We start from the raw sequence: 15,557 nt of genomic DNA on the forward strand, positions 1-15,557 counted from the left end.
TTGGAAAGCATCACAGTAAATGTTTCTGGAATCAAAATGTCAGTATTACTAGAGGCAAAAAATACTTTTCTGAAATCAGCTCTTAGTGAACATTGGCAAAGCCGTGATGTACATCAGCTAGTGGATATAGAATTTGACTTTAATCTTCATTTATGTATCTTTTATGCTGAAACAATAAAGGAACTACTGTGAGGTAGTTTCAAATCAGTAAGGGTTTCTATCATGCACTGAATTTGCAGGAAAAGGCTGCATTTCTCTGAGGTCTGAATGATAATGGGATACTGTAACTGCTGAAATCATGGGAAGTTTCTAACTGATAAGCAAAACCTCTTAGAATCCACTGAACCCTTGAGTTCTGTGGGATCTCAGGGAACTTACTGGTTCCCAGTTTTCACAGTGAAAAGAAAGATCAGGAGAAACTTAGAACATCTTACACAGAAGGTGGAACAGATCCATTTGGAAAAGAGTTCAGGATAGAGAAAGAGTTCAGGCTTTGAATTCCATTGTTAATGTTGATTCTTGTGGAGGCCTTGTAGGTGTTTTGAATGTCTAAAATGTTCCATGTGTTTATTGAAACTTCTCTAAACTTCTGTGGTGTGAAAACTATGTTTGGAAAGTTGAGGGAACCAATATTCTGATTTCCAAGTGACTGCAAAAAATTTAAGATGATATCTTTTTGTTATTATTATTTTGTATTAAAGTACTTTTGCTTTTTGTTTCCTCTAAAAGTCAGAACTCAGAGGAGCACAGGTTCATGAGGGTAAAGAAAAGAAAATAAGAACTAGAATCTAAACTTGTTTTGAATCTAAAAGCATAATGTAAATGGCACCTTATACTATAGTTAAGAGACTGCTGATTCTTAAATTCTGAATACTCTTTACAGCTAAATTTTACAGCTAGTTGATCAGATGGATGAGACTGTTTAGACAAGGCCTGGTACTGGGTACTTCTAGAGTTCAGCAATGTTTTTTGGATAGTAAAGACTAAACATTTATAGAACAGGAAAGCAAATGGCTTAAATCTGAATGACTCTCCAAAGTGAGTATGGACTGGAAAGAAAGAAAGAAAGAAAGGAAGAGAGGAAGAAAAGTAGTCCTACAATACTTTATGATTAAAACATTAAGATGCAAGAACTATCTGAGGAATGTACTGATAATCAGCTACAAGTAGTTAGCTGAATCACGCAAAGAGGGAAGAACTTTCCGATACGTTGAATAGCTGTATCTTTGTCTTCATAAAAGTCTGTAAACTGAAACTGGATATTGCACCACATGCATATTGCGGTCCACAAAACCAGAGTGACAGAGAATTTAATATATTTGTGATTCACCAGGGCATTGCTCTAGAAGGTCCAAAAGGCAGCAAGATTTTTTGTGAGTTGAGTAGCACAAGTGTTTTGGAATCTGAGTCAGCTTGCAAGGGTCAGGACAGCGTGTATTTTCTGAGTGATCACCAACAAGTGACTGTCACAGACAGCTATTTACCATATGGCAATGTAATAGGGAGTATGTCTAAATGAGGCAAAGGTTTCCTCATTCACACTTTAAGTCTACAGTCACTTTGTAAATTTAAAGATGTCTGTTGAGAATGCTGGAGATAAAAATGGTTTGAATTTAGACAGTTTACTGTTTTTGAAAAAAAAATTCCAAATATAAATGTACCCTTAAAGTATAGATGTGCCTTTCAACATGACATACTTAAAGTTATCTGTAATTGTAGATTGAAAAGACATTAGGCACTGTTGGAGACTGTGTCCAGTACAAAGAAGAAGTTAAAAGTGCAATTGAAGAGTTAATCAGCAACTCTAAAGAAGCTCAAGCAGAGGCTGAAAAAATCCTGGATACGGAAAGCTTATTACAAGCTCAGCAACTACTACTTCATCATCAGGTAGGGCAATATGGACTTATGTCCATGTTCGACTTTTTTAGGGTAGAATATATGAGATTACTGAATTTTGTTGTGTCCATTAGCATAACTCTTTATATTTAAGCTTGAGAGAGTTATAAAGGAAATGGCCTCATATGGTCTAGTATTGATTTCTTATAATGAAAAAAGTACTCAGTATTTTTTAAATGTTAAAGCCCCAAAATAAGCTTGTTTTTCAACTTTTATTGAATATCCTTTTATTTCACATGGATTTTTTGGGCATAGAACACCTGAAAAATAGGCTTAATTTATTTGAAATTCTCGGTAAGCATACTCTGCAAATATATAGTCTCTCTTTTTACGTTTTTACGGTCTATATGTCAGATTTGTTCATGGTAAATTTGGCCTGATCCTATTTTTGGATGTTTCTCAACTTCAGCAGCTTTGATGTGTCCCCAACTCTAAATGCTGGAGGACAGGTGTGCCTCTAACCTCATCTACTCCTCCAGGCAGCTACTGCAGTGACAGATTGGCCTCCAGTCTGTAGGAGCAGAACAGGAGTTAACTTCTCCTTGACTTCTCAGACTCTTCTTCTTTTGATATGGAGTCTGTTAAGGTGAAAACAGACTTTGACAAAGACCTGAAAATACCCAGAGCAGAATTGAGCCGGGAGCTGTAAACTTACCTGGCAAGGCTGGCAATAGGTCAAGAAAGGAGAGAGGATGTAGTCTTAGGAATATCTGATAGTGCTACAAACCAAAACACATCAAAAAAAAGAGTTATGCAGCTTAGCCATCCCCCTGCTGCTCTCCAATGAAGGCTGATGTATTGCTTTGATCAGTTTGAGGCTCCAACCTGTGCCTCAAAGACTGCAGAGCAGACCTGGATGCTTCTAGGCAGTCATGAGGAATACGTGCACCTCTGGCTTCTGCTGCAGTTGCTCAACTGTTTTGAATTCTGCTTTCTAAAATATTACTTTGGATAAATGGCCATGCTGTCACTCTTTCTCTTCTATTTATAGGCCACAAAAGTCGTATACGTGTTTTATAACCCAAGGCATATGCTTGATGAGTATATGAAACTCTCAAGAGTATTTACCACGGTTTCTCTTTGTCTGTTATTCTCCCTGCATACCCCTGCAAAAGCAGAAAGTGGTTTCATTGTGCCAGTTTCCCAATGGAGCTAAAAAGTCTAATCATTCCTGTTCAATGAATCGTTTTAGCAAAGGACAAGGAGACTTCGTGCAAAGAGGCAAGATGTGCAACAGCAGATTTCACAAGCTAAACTATTGCAGATTGAAGGTGGTCTGCCCAGCACAATGCAAGAGGATTTACTAAAGTTGGAAGGAACGCTGGAGAGCATGCAGCAGACCATGGAAAAACGTGAAGAGCAACTGCAGGTAGGTCCTTTGCAAGGAGAAATAAAAAACCTGTGCTTTCTTTTTTTTTAAAACTTAGTAAAAAATTCAATTTTTCTAATGTAGAAAGTCTGAGATCACTTTCTCACCTCTGAATCTTGGTCCTTGGGGCTTTCATGATCAGTACTTCCATGAAAATTTGTTGAAGCTGCTGGATATCTCTTTATTAATAAAGAAAAAGCATTTTGTTTGAAAGTATTTACAAGTCCCCACTATTCATTCATAATAGATATGTTAAATATTTTATCTGTGATTTAATTTTTAGATGGGCGGTCTCCCGTGGCTACTAAAAATGTCATTGCCCTTTAACTGAGAATATTTAGGCTGGGTATTACATCAATAACACCTGATGTTATGCAAATATAATCCTCACAACTACTGTGTGAAGTATGTGTTGTCATCCTAAATTTAAAGAAGGAAGAAAAAAGTCACAGAGAAATCAAATGGATTGCTCCAAGTTGTATAACTAATTATCAACTGAGCTGGGATTAGAATATCTAGCTTTTTGCACCCATATCTGAGTTGTCCTTTACATTTCTGTAAGCAGAATGATAATCCAGCTATCCGCTGTCCACTATTTCACACAAATGTTTGAAGTCATCAAAACTGTTTCCCATGATAAAACACAAGATGAAAATCATGATTGATAGAGCTCAAATAACTTCTTAATGAAAAAATTTATTATTGAAACCAATTTTTTTTCTGTGGAATCCCATATATAAAGTTGTGACTCAGTCCTCGCATTACTTCAAAATCAAGAAAATAATTGTTTATAATCCCATAATTCTTTGTGACTGGTAATTAAAAGCTGTATGTTCATCAAAATTTTATGACTAGATTCCAAAGTGTGAGTCTTCTATGAGTAGGGATTTTCTTCTACCATTTTACTGTAATTTATTTCATTAGAGAACTTGAAAATCCTTTTAAGTATTGTTGACTACCTGTCACCATAAACATCTTCATTTATTACTTCAGACTTCTTATGGGTCATTGAAATAAAAGATTTAAATATTGCTGGCACATTAGAGAACAGTGCTTTTTTGCACAGCACAGTATGAATTATGAAAATTCAAGGGAAAACTTTTCTTTTATTGAGTTCAGAACAGTTTCCTCTGTAGAGTAAATGACATTTCAGGAGAAATTGTTTTATTTTATGTCAGATCTCTTTTTCCCTTCTTCAGTAACTTATGATGAAATTCTTTTTTTCTCCCCTTTGATCTTTTTGTCTTTCTGTTCCTGTTTTGGATTGGTTTGTTTGTTTGTTTTTGTAGGTCACAATAAATAAATGGGAGCAGTTTGAAAGGGACAAAGAAACAGTAGTAAAATATCTCAATCAAGCAAGCTCTGCACTTGAACGTATCTTAAACTTTAGCAGTTTAGAGAGCCTCTCCTCAGAACTGGAACAGACAAAGGTATTCACTGTGTGAAATACAGGAACTGTGTTTCTTTCTGCCTTGCACGTTAACATGTAGTGAGCATATTGCCTTCAATCTTTGCATGGCTTCCTGTTAATGCTGCTGCAAATTGCATATACAGATTAGAGACTGCATAAACTGTTTAGAGGTGAAAAGTTATTTTATGAAAAGATCATGAAGAATTACCCAGAATCTGCATCTGAAGTGCATGTATGGAAGGTAAAATGATTTTGAAGACTTTGCATTTTATCCTCAGTAATCATCTATGCTAGTAAGCTAAACAGTGTCAAGCACTGGCATATCAACATCAACATGCTGTTTGGCAAGTTTATGTGGACTGTGCCAACTAGCACTCATTTAGCACTGAGGAGATAAAGGAGAGACTTTTACAGTATGGACATAAGCCGTAACATGCCACTTGCCCTTGCTAATGCAGAATTATCCCAGACATTTTATTAACTAATACAGAAGTAATATTAGTGATGGGCTTTCCTAAGTATCATGCTATTCATGCTGCTTTTACCATTTTATGAATCTGATACTAAACTACACATAACTTGGTTATGCTCAGCGTCCATTGTCCTGGTGTAGGGGTTTGCTATTTGTGACAGAAAACAGTTGTTAAGCAAAGTCAGATTACAAGCTACAGGATAATGCAAAATCCTCTCTGTAAAGGGTAGGATCTAAAGATTAAATAAAGATGCATATAATCTTTGATAATTCACAAATACATTTCTTGAAGAGTTATAGAATAAATTTTGATTGGTTGAGTTAAAAACTTTTGGACACACAGTTTCCCTTGCTAAATTATATCCAAGCTAGTTTGCTCAAAGGAACATTTCTTAAATGCAGAATGAAAATAACTTTCTTCAGAGGTTGTTTTTATGTATTTATACATACAAAATATACATATAGAACACAGATACTTTTTCTTACCACATCCATTGACAAAAAATACTTTTTGTATAAGTATATAAAACTGTTGTATTAATATATCTTGCATCGTTACAGGAACTTTCTAAACAGACTGAAGCAATGGCAGTTCAGGCTGAGAATTTGGTGAAGAATTCTTCTGAGATACAGCTTGGTTCAAAGAACAAGCAGTCCCTTCAACTGCAGGCAAAATCTATCCAAGAGCAAGTGAAAAAAGTGGAAGTTACTCTTGAAGAAGAGTATGTTCTTAACAAGTCCTAATATTTATTCTCCACTATAAGATTGTATTAGATTTCTAGAATACCTTGTCAGCATTTTGTGTTGTCTCATCAGCTCCATCATTTACCGCTTACAGTGGCATAGTAACCAGGTTATAGTACCAAATATGTCAAAAGAATATGTGAAAATAAAATCTTTGTTTAATAATGTGTAGTTTATAAAACCACTGTTAGTTACATTTAACCTGTCACTTATCTTTAAGCCCCAGTCTTATGAAGAAGGGATAATGAAACTCATGCTTGAGGTATTAGACTCTTTTTGAAAGAAAATTCTCAGTGCAAGTATGAGAACAGCACATTTATCGTATTTGCCTCAGTTTTTAGTATTCCACTTTCTCCATAGGAATGTCAAGAAGTGCCTTCATCTTAGCGGAATGCCCAGATTTTATTTCATGGGCCATATTAAAAGTTGCTTGTGCTGCTGCAAATAACAAAGGCATCATTTGCCAAATTTTGTTTAAAAAATGAAAGTTAAAACTCAAAGAAAATGTTGTTAAATTCTGTAAATATTTTTGTATTTGTAAAAATTTAATCCCTTTTCTCGTAACTCAGTTATTCAACTGAAGTTACTCAACTTCAGCTTCAACTGTTGCTCTTCTCATTTTGCCTATATACACATACATTTATATGTGTGTATGAAGTTCGTATTTTTGCATATATTAGATCTGATACACAAGTCATGGATATATGTGCCAATTTTATGTTGTCTTACTGGAATTACTATGTAGAATAATTTGCTGTATAAGTTTAAGCGGGTATCACCACCTCCATCTGAACGTGAGCGAAGGGCAATGCCCACATTATTGGGTTTTTTTCCCCTGTTGACCATTGTCATGGTAATCTGACTTTAATTTGGTGCTGTTTTCTTTCTGATGGAAAAGAACAGTTGTAAAACAGAATAACTAGCCTATGCAGCAGATATAACTTTCTCATTATTGGTAGTCTAATTTTTTACATAACACTTTCTCCACTATGAAGTATTACAGTGATTTGCAGTCAAATTCTACCATATCTAACTGAATACTTCACTTTATACATCATTTTCTCCAATATTAGAGAGAAAACTAGTGTGATTTTTCAATTCAAGAAAGTCATCCTTCCAACAATGAATATTCACTTTTAAAATAATGTCATCTATTTTTAAAGGAAAGCCATCATTGATATCTCCATTCAATGTAGATATGAAATAAGTTTTAATGGAATGTATGGATTGTACAGAATGTCTGTGGTACCATGACAGATTACAAAAAAAAAAAAAATCCCTTCTTCAAATCATGCAAATATATACAACTCTTTATAGTGAATCTACAGAACATATAATAATTGTGTAAGGGTTATATTGTATCTCGCATCATCAATAAAAATCTTGGCCGATTAATTTAAAGTCAAGGTATTACAAATACATATGGTACATACTATGCCAATCAACAGGAAAGGGAAAGAAGAGTTTGAGCAGCTCTCCATAGTCAGCCACCGAGCAAACTTAGCACATATTTTTTTTTAGGACATCATGTTTAGCTGTGCAGTGTGTTTGGGACAATATTCTTTACAGTCTGCAGCTTTTGTACAACTATAAGGAAGGCAGATACAAAGGTGAAGGTTTTTCAGCTGTTACGCCACTGATTTGGTCCTTTGATTCTGATTTTCAGCTTTATTTTCTTGGGCTGGACTTGAGTGAAATATTTTTGCACTTAATTTTCCTGCAAATAACTTGAATTTGAATCTATTCTTTTCAGTAAATGGCTGTTGACATTACTATTTTTTTTCCATTTTGAAAATAAATAAGAAAAAAAAAGGCCAATTTTTAAATTTTTAGACTACATCTTTTCTTAAAGCTTCCTCTAGCTTTACTGAGGGGAAAAAAAGGAAATAAAACAAATACTTTTTAACATGGAATGGTTTTTAAGGCTGTATTTAAAATGAAAATGTATTTTGGAATTTTGTAATAGTCACACTTTCGTGATGAAATTTTAATATTTTCTGTGATATAGAAAATGCGTGTTTTGCAAACTGTGTGTAGGGCTTACATTAGCAGTGGTTTCTTTACAATGACTTGAAAGGAGCAGAAATTTGTGCACTGGAAGTTAATGCTGTTAGACCTTATAAGAGCCTTAGACTTCTTACTTGTGACAAAAAAAAAAAAAGGTGTTTTGTTTGCTATCCCATATATACAAGAATCAGTCATAATCTGTATCTGTTTAACATACCTATAATGTATGTTTCAAAGAATATGAATCTATTAACTTTGAGGTAGTTGAGTCATATCTGTTATTGATTCTTTGGCTTCATACAAAATCATTGCCTCAGAAAACACAAACTTCCTATAAAATGGGCAGATTGCTGTTATAAAAAAATAAGTTTAACAAAGCAGTCAAGCATTGATGAATTTATGTACATCCACAATACACTGTTTTTAATCATTCTGTTCTAGCAACTAAATGACTAACATCTATGCACTCAGTTATCTCAGTTTTTAGGTATCTATATCAGATACCTATTAGGTATCTGATTAGGATTATATCAATCCTAATTCCATATTATTTAATAGAAAACATATTTATGTTACTTTTCCTTTCTCTTTCTGCTATGATGAGATTCTTGCTGTACAGCTGATGAATGAAGCTGTACTCTGTTTCACTTCTCAGTGTCCCCACTATGACTAATATGATTGATTGACTTTTGGTGCACTCTAAGCAAGAACCAAGTTCGAATTTAGTTGCACAACTTGGTCCTCTAAACCCAGGAGTTTTCAAAATGACCCTCCTGTAGATTGAATAAGTTACATTTTTATTCTAGCAAAAATATGGGCAGCTGCATTATATTAAACTGTTTATTCTCTCTAATTAATTTGGTTAATTTTAGTATTAAAAGCATGGAAATGGTGAAAACCAAGTGGGATCAGTTTGGCAATAATTTTGAAGCTCTATCCGTCTGGATAGCTGAACAAGAAAAAGAACTGGAAACTTTGGAAACATCATCATCTCCTTTGGATATACAGATCAGCCAAATCAAGGTGATATCAGTTCTTGTTATGTTTAGCATTAAAAGTCCATTTATCTGTCATTGTGCTAGAGGCCAAATGGGAGAACAGACATTTTACACATTGCAGAACTACCATGATGTAATGATGGCACGCTTTGTACACAAATATACCGAGCAGTAAGGTTTTACGTAAACTAAAGGGAAATTCTTACAGGCTGCCTTTTCTGTTAGTGTTTGCTTTACATATATGGAGCCTTTGTGTGTATGGTTAAAAATATTATTTAATTTATACTCTTATTTTTTGAGTAATCTCAACTGGTGTACAAAATAGCTACATAAATATAAAGTGTATAAAGCTTTTTTATTTTAAAACATACATCAGCTAGTGGACCTAGAACTTGATTTTAATCTTGCAAGCTGAAGTTATACATTGATTTATGTATGTTTTATGCTGAAATAATAAAGAAACTATTGCTCTTGGTAGCTTGCAAACCTACATACCATTTGTTGCTATTATATTTATACTGTCTTAAATTCTGTATATGTTCCTGTAGATACACAATGGTTTAGTTTCTTATTGCTAGCTCAGGTGCATACTGTCTTCAAGCATTGCATTTCAAGGGCTGACTTCATATCCTCCCACAAATGAAAAGTTACCTTCTCTGAAACGGCATGCTTCTAAGGGGACATAGGTTTGCAATACGCAGTGCACATAAATACTTTTTAACATGGAATGGTTTTTAAGGCTGTATTCTCTTTATTGTCTGACCTACTTGCTCTTCAGAAAGTGCATAGACATGCACCTGCTTGCAGTCATGGACCAGATTGGCACTATTTCCAAAGGATCCCATAAGGCATTTATTCCATGTGACAGAAACAGTTTATCAACAGATTTTTCTGTTCTTAATTTGATCATGACTTTACATACGCCAAATAAATAAAATGTCTTGTTTTCATCGTTGAAGAAGAGAACAATGCTTGAATTCTTGCCTCATCGCCACAGCAATACAAAGCCAGTTTCCTTGTGAAGTAACACATACGCATTTATTTCTCTGGCATACACTGTCGTGTAGCCGTGCTTTTGAGTAGTTACTAGATACAATTCAAATGTTTAAGACAAAGTGCATCAAATGATATCAATATTGCATTAGAATGTGACAACAGCTCCTGTCTGTCTAAATAGGGTCTGGTTAATCCCTATTAGTCCATTCAAGCCAAATTCCCAGAAAGGCTGTTTCTTGCTATGTATGCAGATAAACAGTAATTTTTACACTACATTACAAGTTTTTGAAAATGCCAACATAAGCCTTCTTCATTTAAACAACATGATGGAAAGACAATGGTCAGCAGGTAATTTTTATGAATGTCTGAGTGAACAGATATAAAGCAGGGAAAATCCTCCAGATAAAGCCTAGGGTACATCGCTGTAGCTCGGATGAACAAACCAGCTCTAAGAACTGTGGTATGTGAAATGAGTCATCTAACCTCCGATATGTGGATGTATCTGGAGGTCTTCTTCAGAAGCATTGCTCTGTGACTGATTTTGAAGGATTTCTTACGTTTTGCTGCAAGTTTCGTGATGAGTTAGTCTGTGTCACATTGCTAATCAGCATACCTAGTTCGTAATTTCTAGTACAAAAAGTTAATAAGGAATATTCCAATATGAGACAAATGTACCCCACAAAAAAATGAATTTTCCCTGATATCTTTGGCTGACCAAATAAAAAAATTGGGGTCAGCTCAATGTAGTTATTATACATAGCAGTAACATTCTAGCTTTGGTGACATTGACTGCAAAACCCCGATGACTTCAACAGAGCCAGATTTTCACCTACGCATTTCTCCGAAATTCCTGGTAGACAAAATGACAGTTATCACAAGTAGCTACCATTGGTTGCAGGCTCAGTGAGAGTTTGAAGGCCTCAATTATCCACCTTCTTTTATGTAACTGAGTGAATTTCACAGAATAGCGTGGGAGTAAAAAAGTGCTGCCTCATTTGTATCTGCTGCATTGTTAGGTAATTTCAGCTTCAGGGCTGCAAATCCAGTATTTTTCCTCGGCACCATATTCTCATGCAAAGAAGATATTTTATAATCTGAATTAATTCAGAATATATTGCATAAAGAGACACTCTAAATGCTTACAGCACCACATTTTTTTCTGTACTGTCACCCTGCTAATTCTGGACTCTGAATGTTGCAGTAAGCCACTCCTGAGCTTTATAATGGCTAGCAAGATACCATATTTTTATCACAATTATAGCAGAAGGTGGGCACTTTCTATGCTTTTGAGAGTGCACTTTCAGGGAAGTTTTTGGTTAATGTCATATACATACATATCTGAACATTTTTATATCTGAGAATGCTATTGCCTATTTCAGTTTCAAAGAGCACTCTTGGCTCTTTCAGCTCCCTCCTAATGAATGTTTTTCACTGCTTTTGAGAAGAGCTTTATGCTTAATCAGCAGAAATTAAAAGAATTCTGTTGTGAAAAAAATCTCGTTTCCAAGTTCAGTGATGCTTTCTAAATAAATAGGCATTGAATATGAAACGCCATAAGTTTCTGTTTTAGATGTTTTCATTTTCAGGTTTGCCTCTAATTTGCAATAAAAACAACTGCAAAAAAGTAGGAGACAGTTGCTGTCATGATGAAATGTAAAGCCAGTGCTAGTCTGTGTTTATGCATTTACAAGTTGACGCAGAAAACAACTGAAAAGTACCAAAGGCCATTATCACTCTTTTTTCATTGTTTCCTTTTTATACGGTAATGTGGTTCTTTGTTTAACTCTGCCTAAGGCCATGCTCACCCTATGTCATCATCTAATTTCATTTAATATACCATTGAATTTTAAATTAGAAAATGAAAACAATCACAATCAGTTTTCAAGTCATAGCATATTTTATTGTGTAAGTACTCGAAAACTTATTAAACACAGTAATCAACTGTTAGGGTTCAGCTCCTTAACAATATTGTTTTCAGTGGTACACTTACTTCTCTTGATCTTGTATTTATTTTGAATCTTTAAGATAATAGGGTATTAATTTTTTTCGAAGTAAGAAATGCTGAAGTATGAACCATCTGGTCTGCTTATGAAAATATGCACCTCAGGCAATTCTATTTCCTCTTCATAGACACTGTTTTTAGGGCAGGCTGTTTTTTAAACCTTTTCCAGTGCTACTTTCAAGAAGAAAAGGGAGTTTACAGGGCATTTAAAGACTTTTATAACTAGTTATTTCAAGTGGTCAATGAACTCTCCTCTTACATACTTTTTTAATGAAGAATATTAGTAGCTCAGGTGAAAGAAAGAAAATACTATTCTGATAATTAAAAATTTGTTATGCTTCTTTATTTACTATTACTTTACATTTTAGGTTATTAATAAAGAAATAGATGGTAGAATAACTGGAATCTCAAAACTAGAAGAGGAAGCTGAGTCTTTTTCCCAGTTTGTTACCTCTGGCGAATGTGCACGTATTAAAGCCAAACTGACTCAAGTCAAAAGATATTGGGAAGAACTAAGACATCATGCACAGAGACTGGAAGGAACAATCACAGGGAATGCATCAGCACAGCAGAAGTATGAAGAAAGTCTTGAACAGGTAGACAACCCAAAATCTAATGGTTTGTTTGCAGCAATTTCTAGAATTATTCTTTGTTTTTCCAAAATTGAATATAAAATGCATATTATAATAGCATGGACTAGAATATATGAGTAGATTTGTAAGATGATCGCAAGACCTCTGTACATAAATTTGTGCTTTGAATGACTTAAATGGCAGGTTCAGGAAGACACTAAAATATACACACTCAAAAATTATGCTGTCTTTTAGAAAACTTAAGTGACTCTCCTGGATATTGCACTAATAAACCACACCTATACTTCTTATTAACACTTTAACTTTAATCTTGGGTTGTTAGTAGGTCATGAGGAAAACAATTTACATATTATTATTGCCCCAGTCACAAGGAGCTGAGCACAGTTAGCATCTTTTAACTTCAAAAGGCACTTAGCAGTACAACAGCTTAGGATATAATGTTCTCTTAGCACTAAATATTTAAAAGATGTTATTTAAAGCATCATTTATGTATTTCCTGCTGGTTTTAGACTCTCTCGTTTGCCTTTTCTTCATAGGTGCAGCGGGCAGTCTCTGAATTTGAAGCTAAGCTAACTGAGCCTCTCACGTCATGCTCTTCATCAGCAGCAACATACGCAGCCCTTCAGGATTGCACGGTGAGCATGTGGCCAGCGATTCCTGCCACTAAGTCTGGGGATATGGTGCCACACTCACCTCTTAACAGAAATGCCAATAACCTCCAGACCAGGAGCTGCCTAATGCCACACAGCCCAGGGTGGAGGCAGGAGGAGGCAAGGGCTACATGTTGGAGTGGGCAGCCCCAGGGAAGGCTTAAGCAGGCTTCCTCAGCTGTTTCTTCTCACCATTTCAGACAGGCTTGGAGAGTTTTTCCCCACTCTAGAGAAAGGAAAGCCTCAAATTATGACTTAATTCTTCAGGTTCTTGGTTTTAATTTTATGCTTCTAAAACATTATGAATGTAAGAAACATGTCTGTCAGACATTTTTCCTCAAAGATTTTCATGAAACTTGGGTCTTGGTATAGAGAACTGTGATTAAAAAAAAATAATAATTCCTTGAAAGTAGTTTTCTTGGACAATGCAGATAATTTAATCTGTAATCCCAGAAATCCATGGGTGTTTGGACATTTCTTTCAGTCCATTAAAAAGGAAAACAAATACTGGATTGGTATTCAAACTACAAAAAATCCTAAATCTCAGGGAATTTGGTATAGCATTTTTGTCTATGTCTGTAAGTTTGTGATGTGTTCTTCCCACAATAATGGTTGTCTTTTTTTCTAAGAAAATACTGTAAAAACTTCTAGTCATAGTATTCTTGCAGTAAAATGCATATAATTTCTTTTGAACTTAGTGGTAACTACTTTCAAAGGCTCTATGCAAGGAAAGCCTGGCCTGGCTGCTTCAAAAAACTTGATAGTTGTTGAGGAAAAATATTTTGCATATGCAGAATTTATTCAGACAGCACATGCAATCATTATTATTACTGGCTTTTAAACATTATGAATATACTGAGTATGCTATTGTAAACTCTTGTCCTGCCTACGGGATCATGGTGATTCAATGCCTTAACATGAAATTATTTTTTATTATTTAGTTTAAATATCAGCAGCTTGTTGTTGTATAATTCGTATTTCATCCTATATATGATTTCTTTCATGACTCTAATTATAGCCATTACTGCTGTTATTATCTCACACCTGTAAGTTGGAACTTTAATGGTCTTAAATCTATTTTGTTTTGTACTTTTCTAACTCATTGTACTACATTTCAATCATTTTCATATGAACAATTTTTCCAGCTCTCTGGAAATGGCAACACTGGAAAGTCTAGTCAACATCAGATGCCATTTCTGTGAAAAAGACCTTAGTTAATGCTGACAGAAGTTCACAGTAACTGTTCTCTACCTCTCCCATGTTGTGACATGGCTGGAAGTCTGGCAGTTCTCACATGTTGGAGTGACTTTTGAAGCTTTTGACATTTATATGTATAAATGACTTCTGACATTTATATGTATAAATTAGAGTAACTCTTAGACAGATGTGTGTCCAGGATAGATCTGAGTGAAATGTAAGCCATGCAGTGACTTCATGATCTGGTGGATGTAGCATTGCTTAAGACTTCGAGTAGAAGTACAGAATTTTTCCCACCATCGTTATCATAACTCTGTTGTTTATGTGTGTGACTTCTGTTTCTTTTATGTGTTTGTTAGGACCTTTGTCATACTGTGGAAAAACTGAGCAATGCTCTGGCTTCCCTCTCAGCCTGTGCCCGAAAGGTGACCAACAAAGAAAAAGCTGCTCAAGAGGTTACAGCATTGCAGCAGAAATATGAAAAGATGCTGAAAAATGCTAAAGAGAAACAGACCTTATTAGAAACTCTTCTGGCTCAGTGGCAGAAGTGAGTAGACTCCCACGTCTGTTATGATGAACACAGAGACCTTCCTGCGGTCAGTGTGTTAGACCAAGGGGTCGACTTGAGTTGGTAACTCTATGTTGTGATTTTTTTAGGCAGGAGAAGGAGCTGTCTGCCTTCCTGACCTGGCTGGAGGAATGTGAAGCTACAGCCAGGCCTTCAGAGCAGTATGTTTCTGCTGACAGACTTAAACTGGAAGGTGAACTGCAGTCACTGCAGGTACGTTTCAAATGAAAGACTGTTCCCCTACATTTCCTGGTTTGTTTCTTTTAAAGGTTGGACTTGCTTAGTTGTAGTCTGACAAGTCACTGATTCTTTGGAAATATCCTAGGGAAGTATTGCATTATTGCTGTTGTTATTTATCAAAGACAGGAAAATGACAGGAAGAATGTTATTTGCAAATATAATATGCTGGTTCAAGAAAAATAATGCCCTTGTGTATCTGTCAAAGAAGGTCATTGGTCTGCTTGCCAGAGGATCCCTTCTCTAGAAAAATTCTTTTGTCAGATGTTGCTACTTTCCTTTTAATTTTTTTTGCATGTAAGAAAAGTTGCTTAGATGACAAAATGCTCAAAGGTTTTGAATTCACAATGAATGTCTGATTTTCAATAATTTTTTTTAAACACAAGTCTTTCATCCTATTCTAAACTATGCCTTCCC

General features: G+C 35.1%; 1 protein-coding gene across 1 annotated transcript in view; it reads left to right on the top strand.

Annotated features, from left to right (window-relative positions):
- SYNE1 (spectrin repeat containing nuclear envelope protein 1) overlaps window positions 1-15,557 on the top strand; it is a 199,047-nt gene that overhangs the window by 52,435 nt on the left and 131,055 nt on the right. Inside the window, exons 24-31 of the mRNA XM_086625933.1 lie at window positions 1,720-1,887; window positions 3,089-3,265; window positions 4,555-4,695; window positions 5,710-5,870; window positions 8,772-8,922; window positions 12,264-12,491; window positions 13,025-13,123; window positions 14,997-15,116. Coding sequence (XP_086482059.1) covers window positions 1,720-1,887; window positions 3,089-3,265; window positions 4,555-4,695; window positions 5,710-5,870; window positions 8,772-8,922; window positions 12,264-12,491; window positions 13,025-13,123; window positions 14,997-15,116 — 1,245 coding nt within the window. The remainder of the gene's footprint in view (window positions 1-1,719; window positions 1,888-3,088; window positions 3,266-4,554; window positions 4,696-5,709; window positions 5,871-8,771; window positions 8,923-12,263; window positions 12,492-13,024; window positions 13,124-14,996; window positions 15,117-15,557) is intronic.

Source organism: Tauraco erythrolophus, chromosome 2 (assembly GCF_009769465.1).
Source record: "Tauraco erythrolophus isolate bTauEry1 chromosome 2, bTauEry1.pri, whole genome shotgun sequence".
Taxonomy (NCBI): domain Eukaryota; kingdom Metazoa; phylum Chordata; class Aves; order Musophagiformes; family Musophagidae; genus Tauraco; species Tauraco erythrolophus.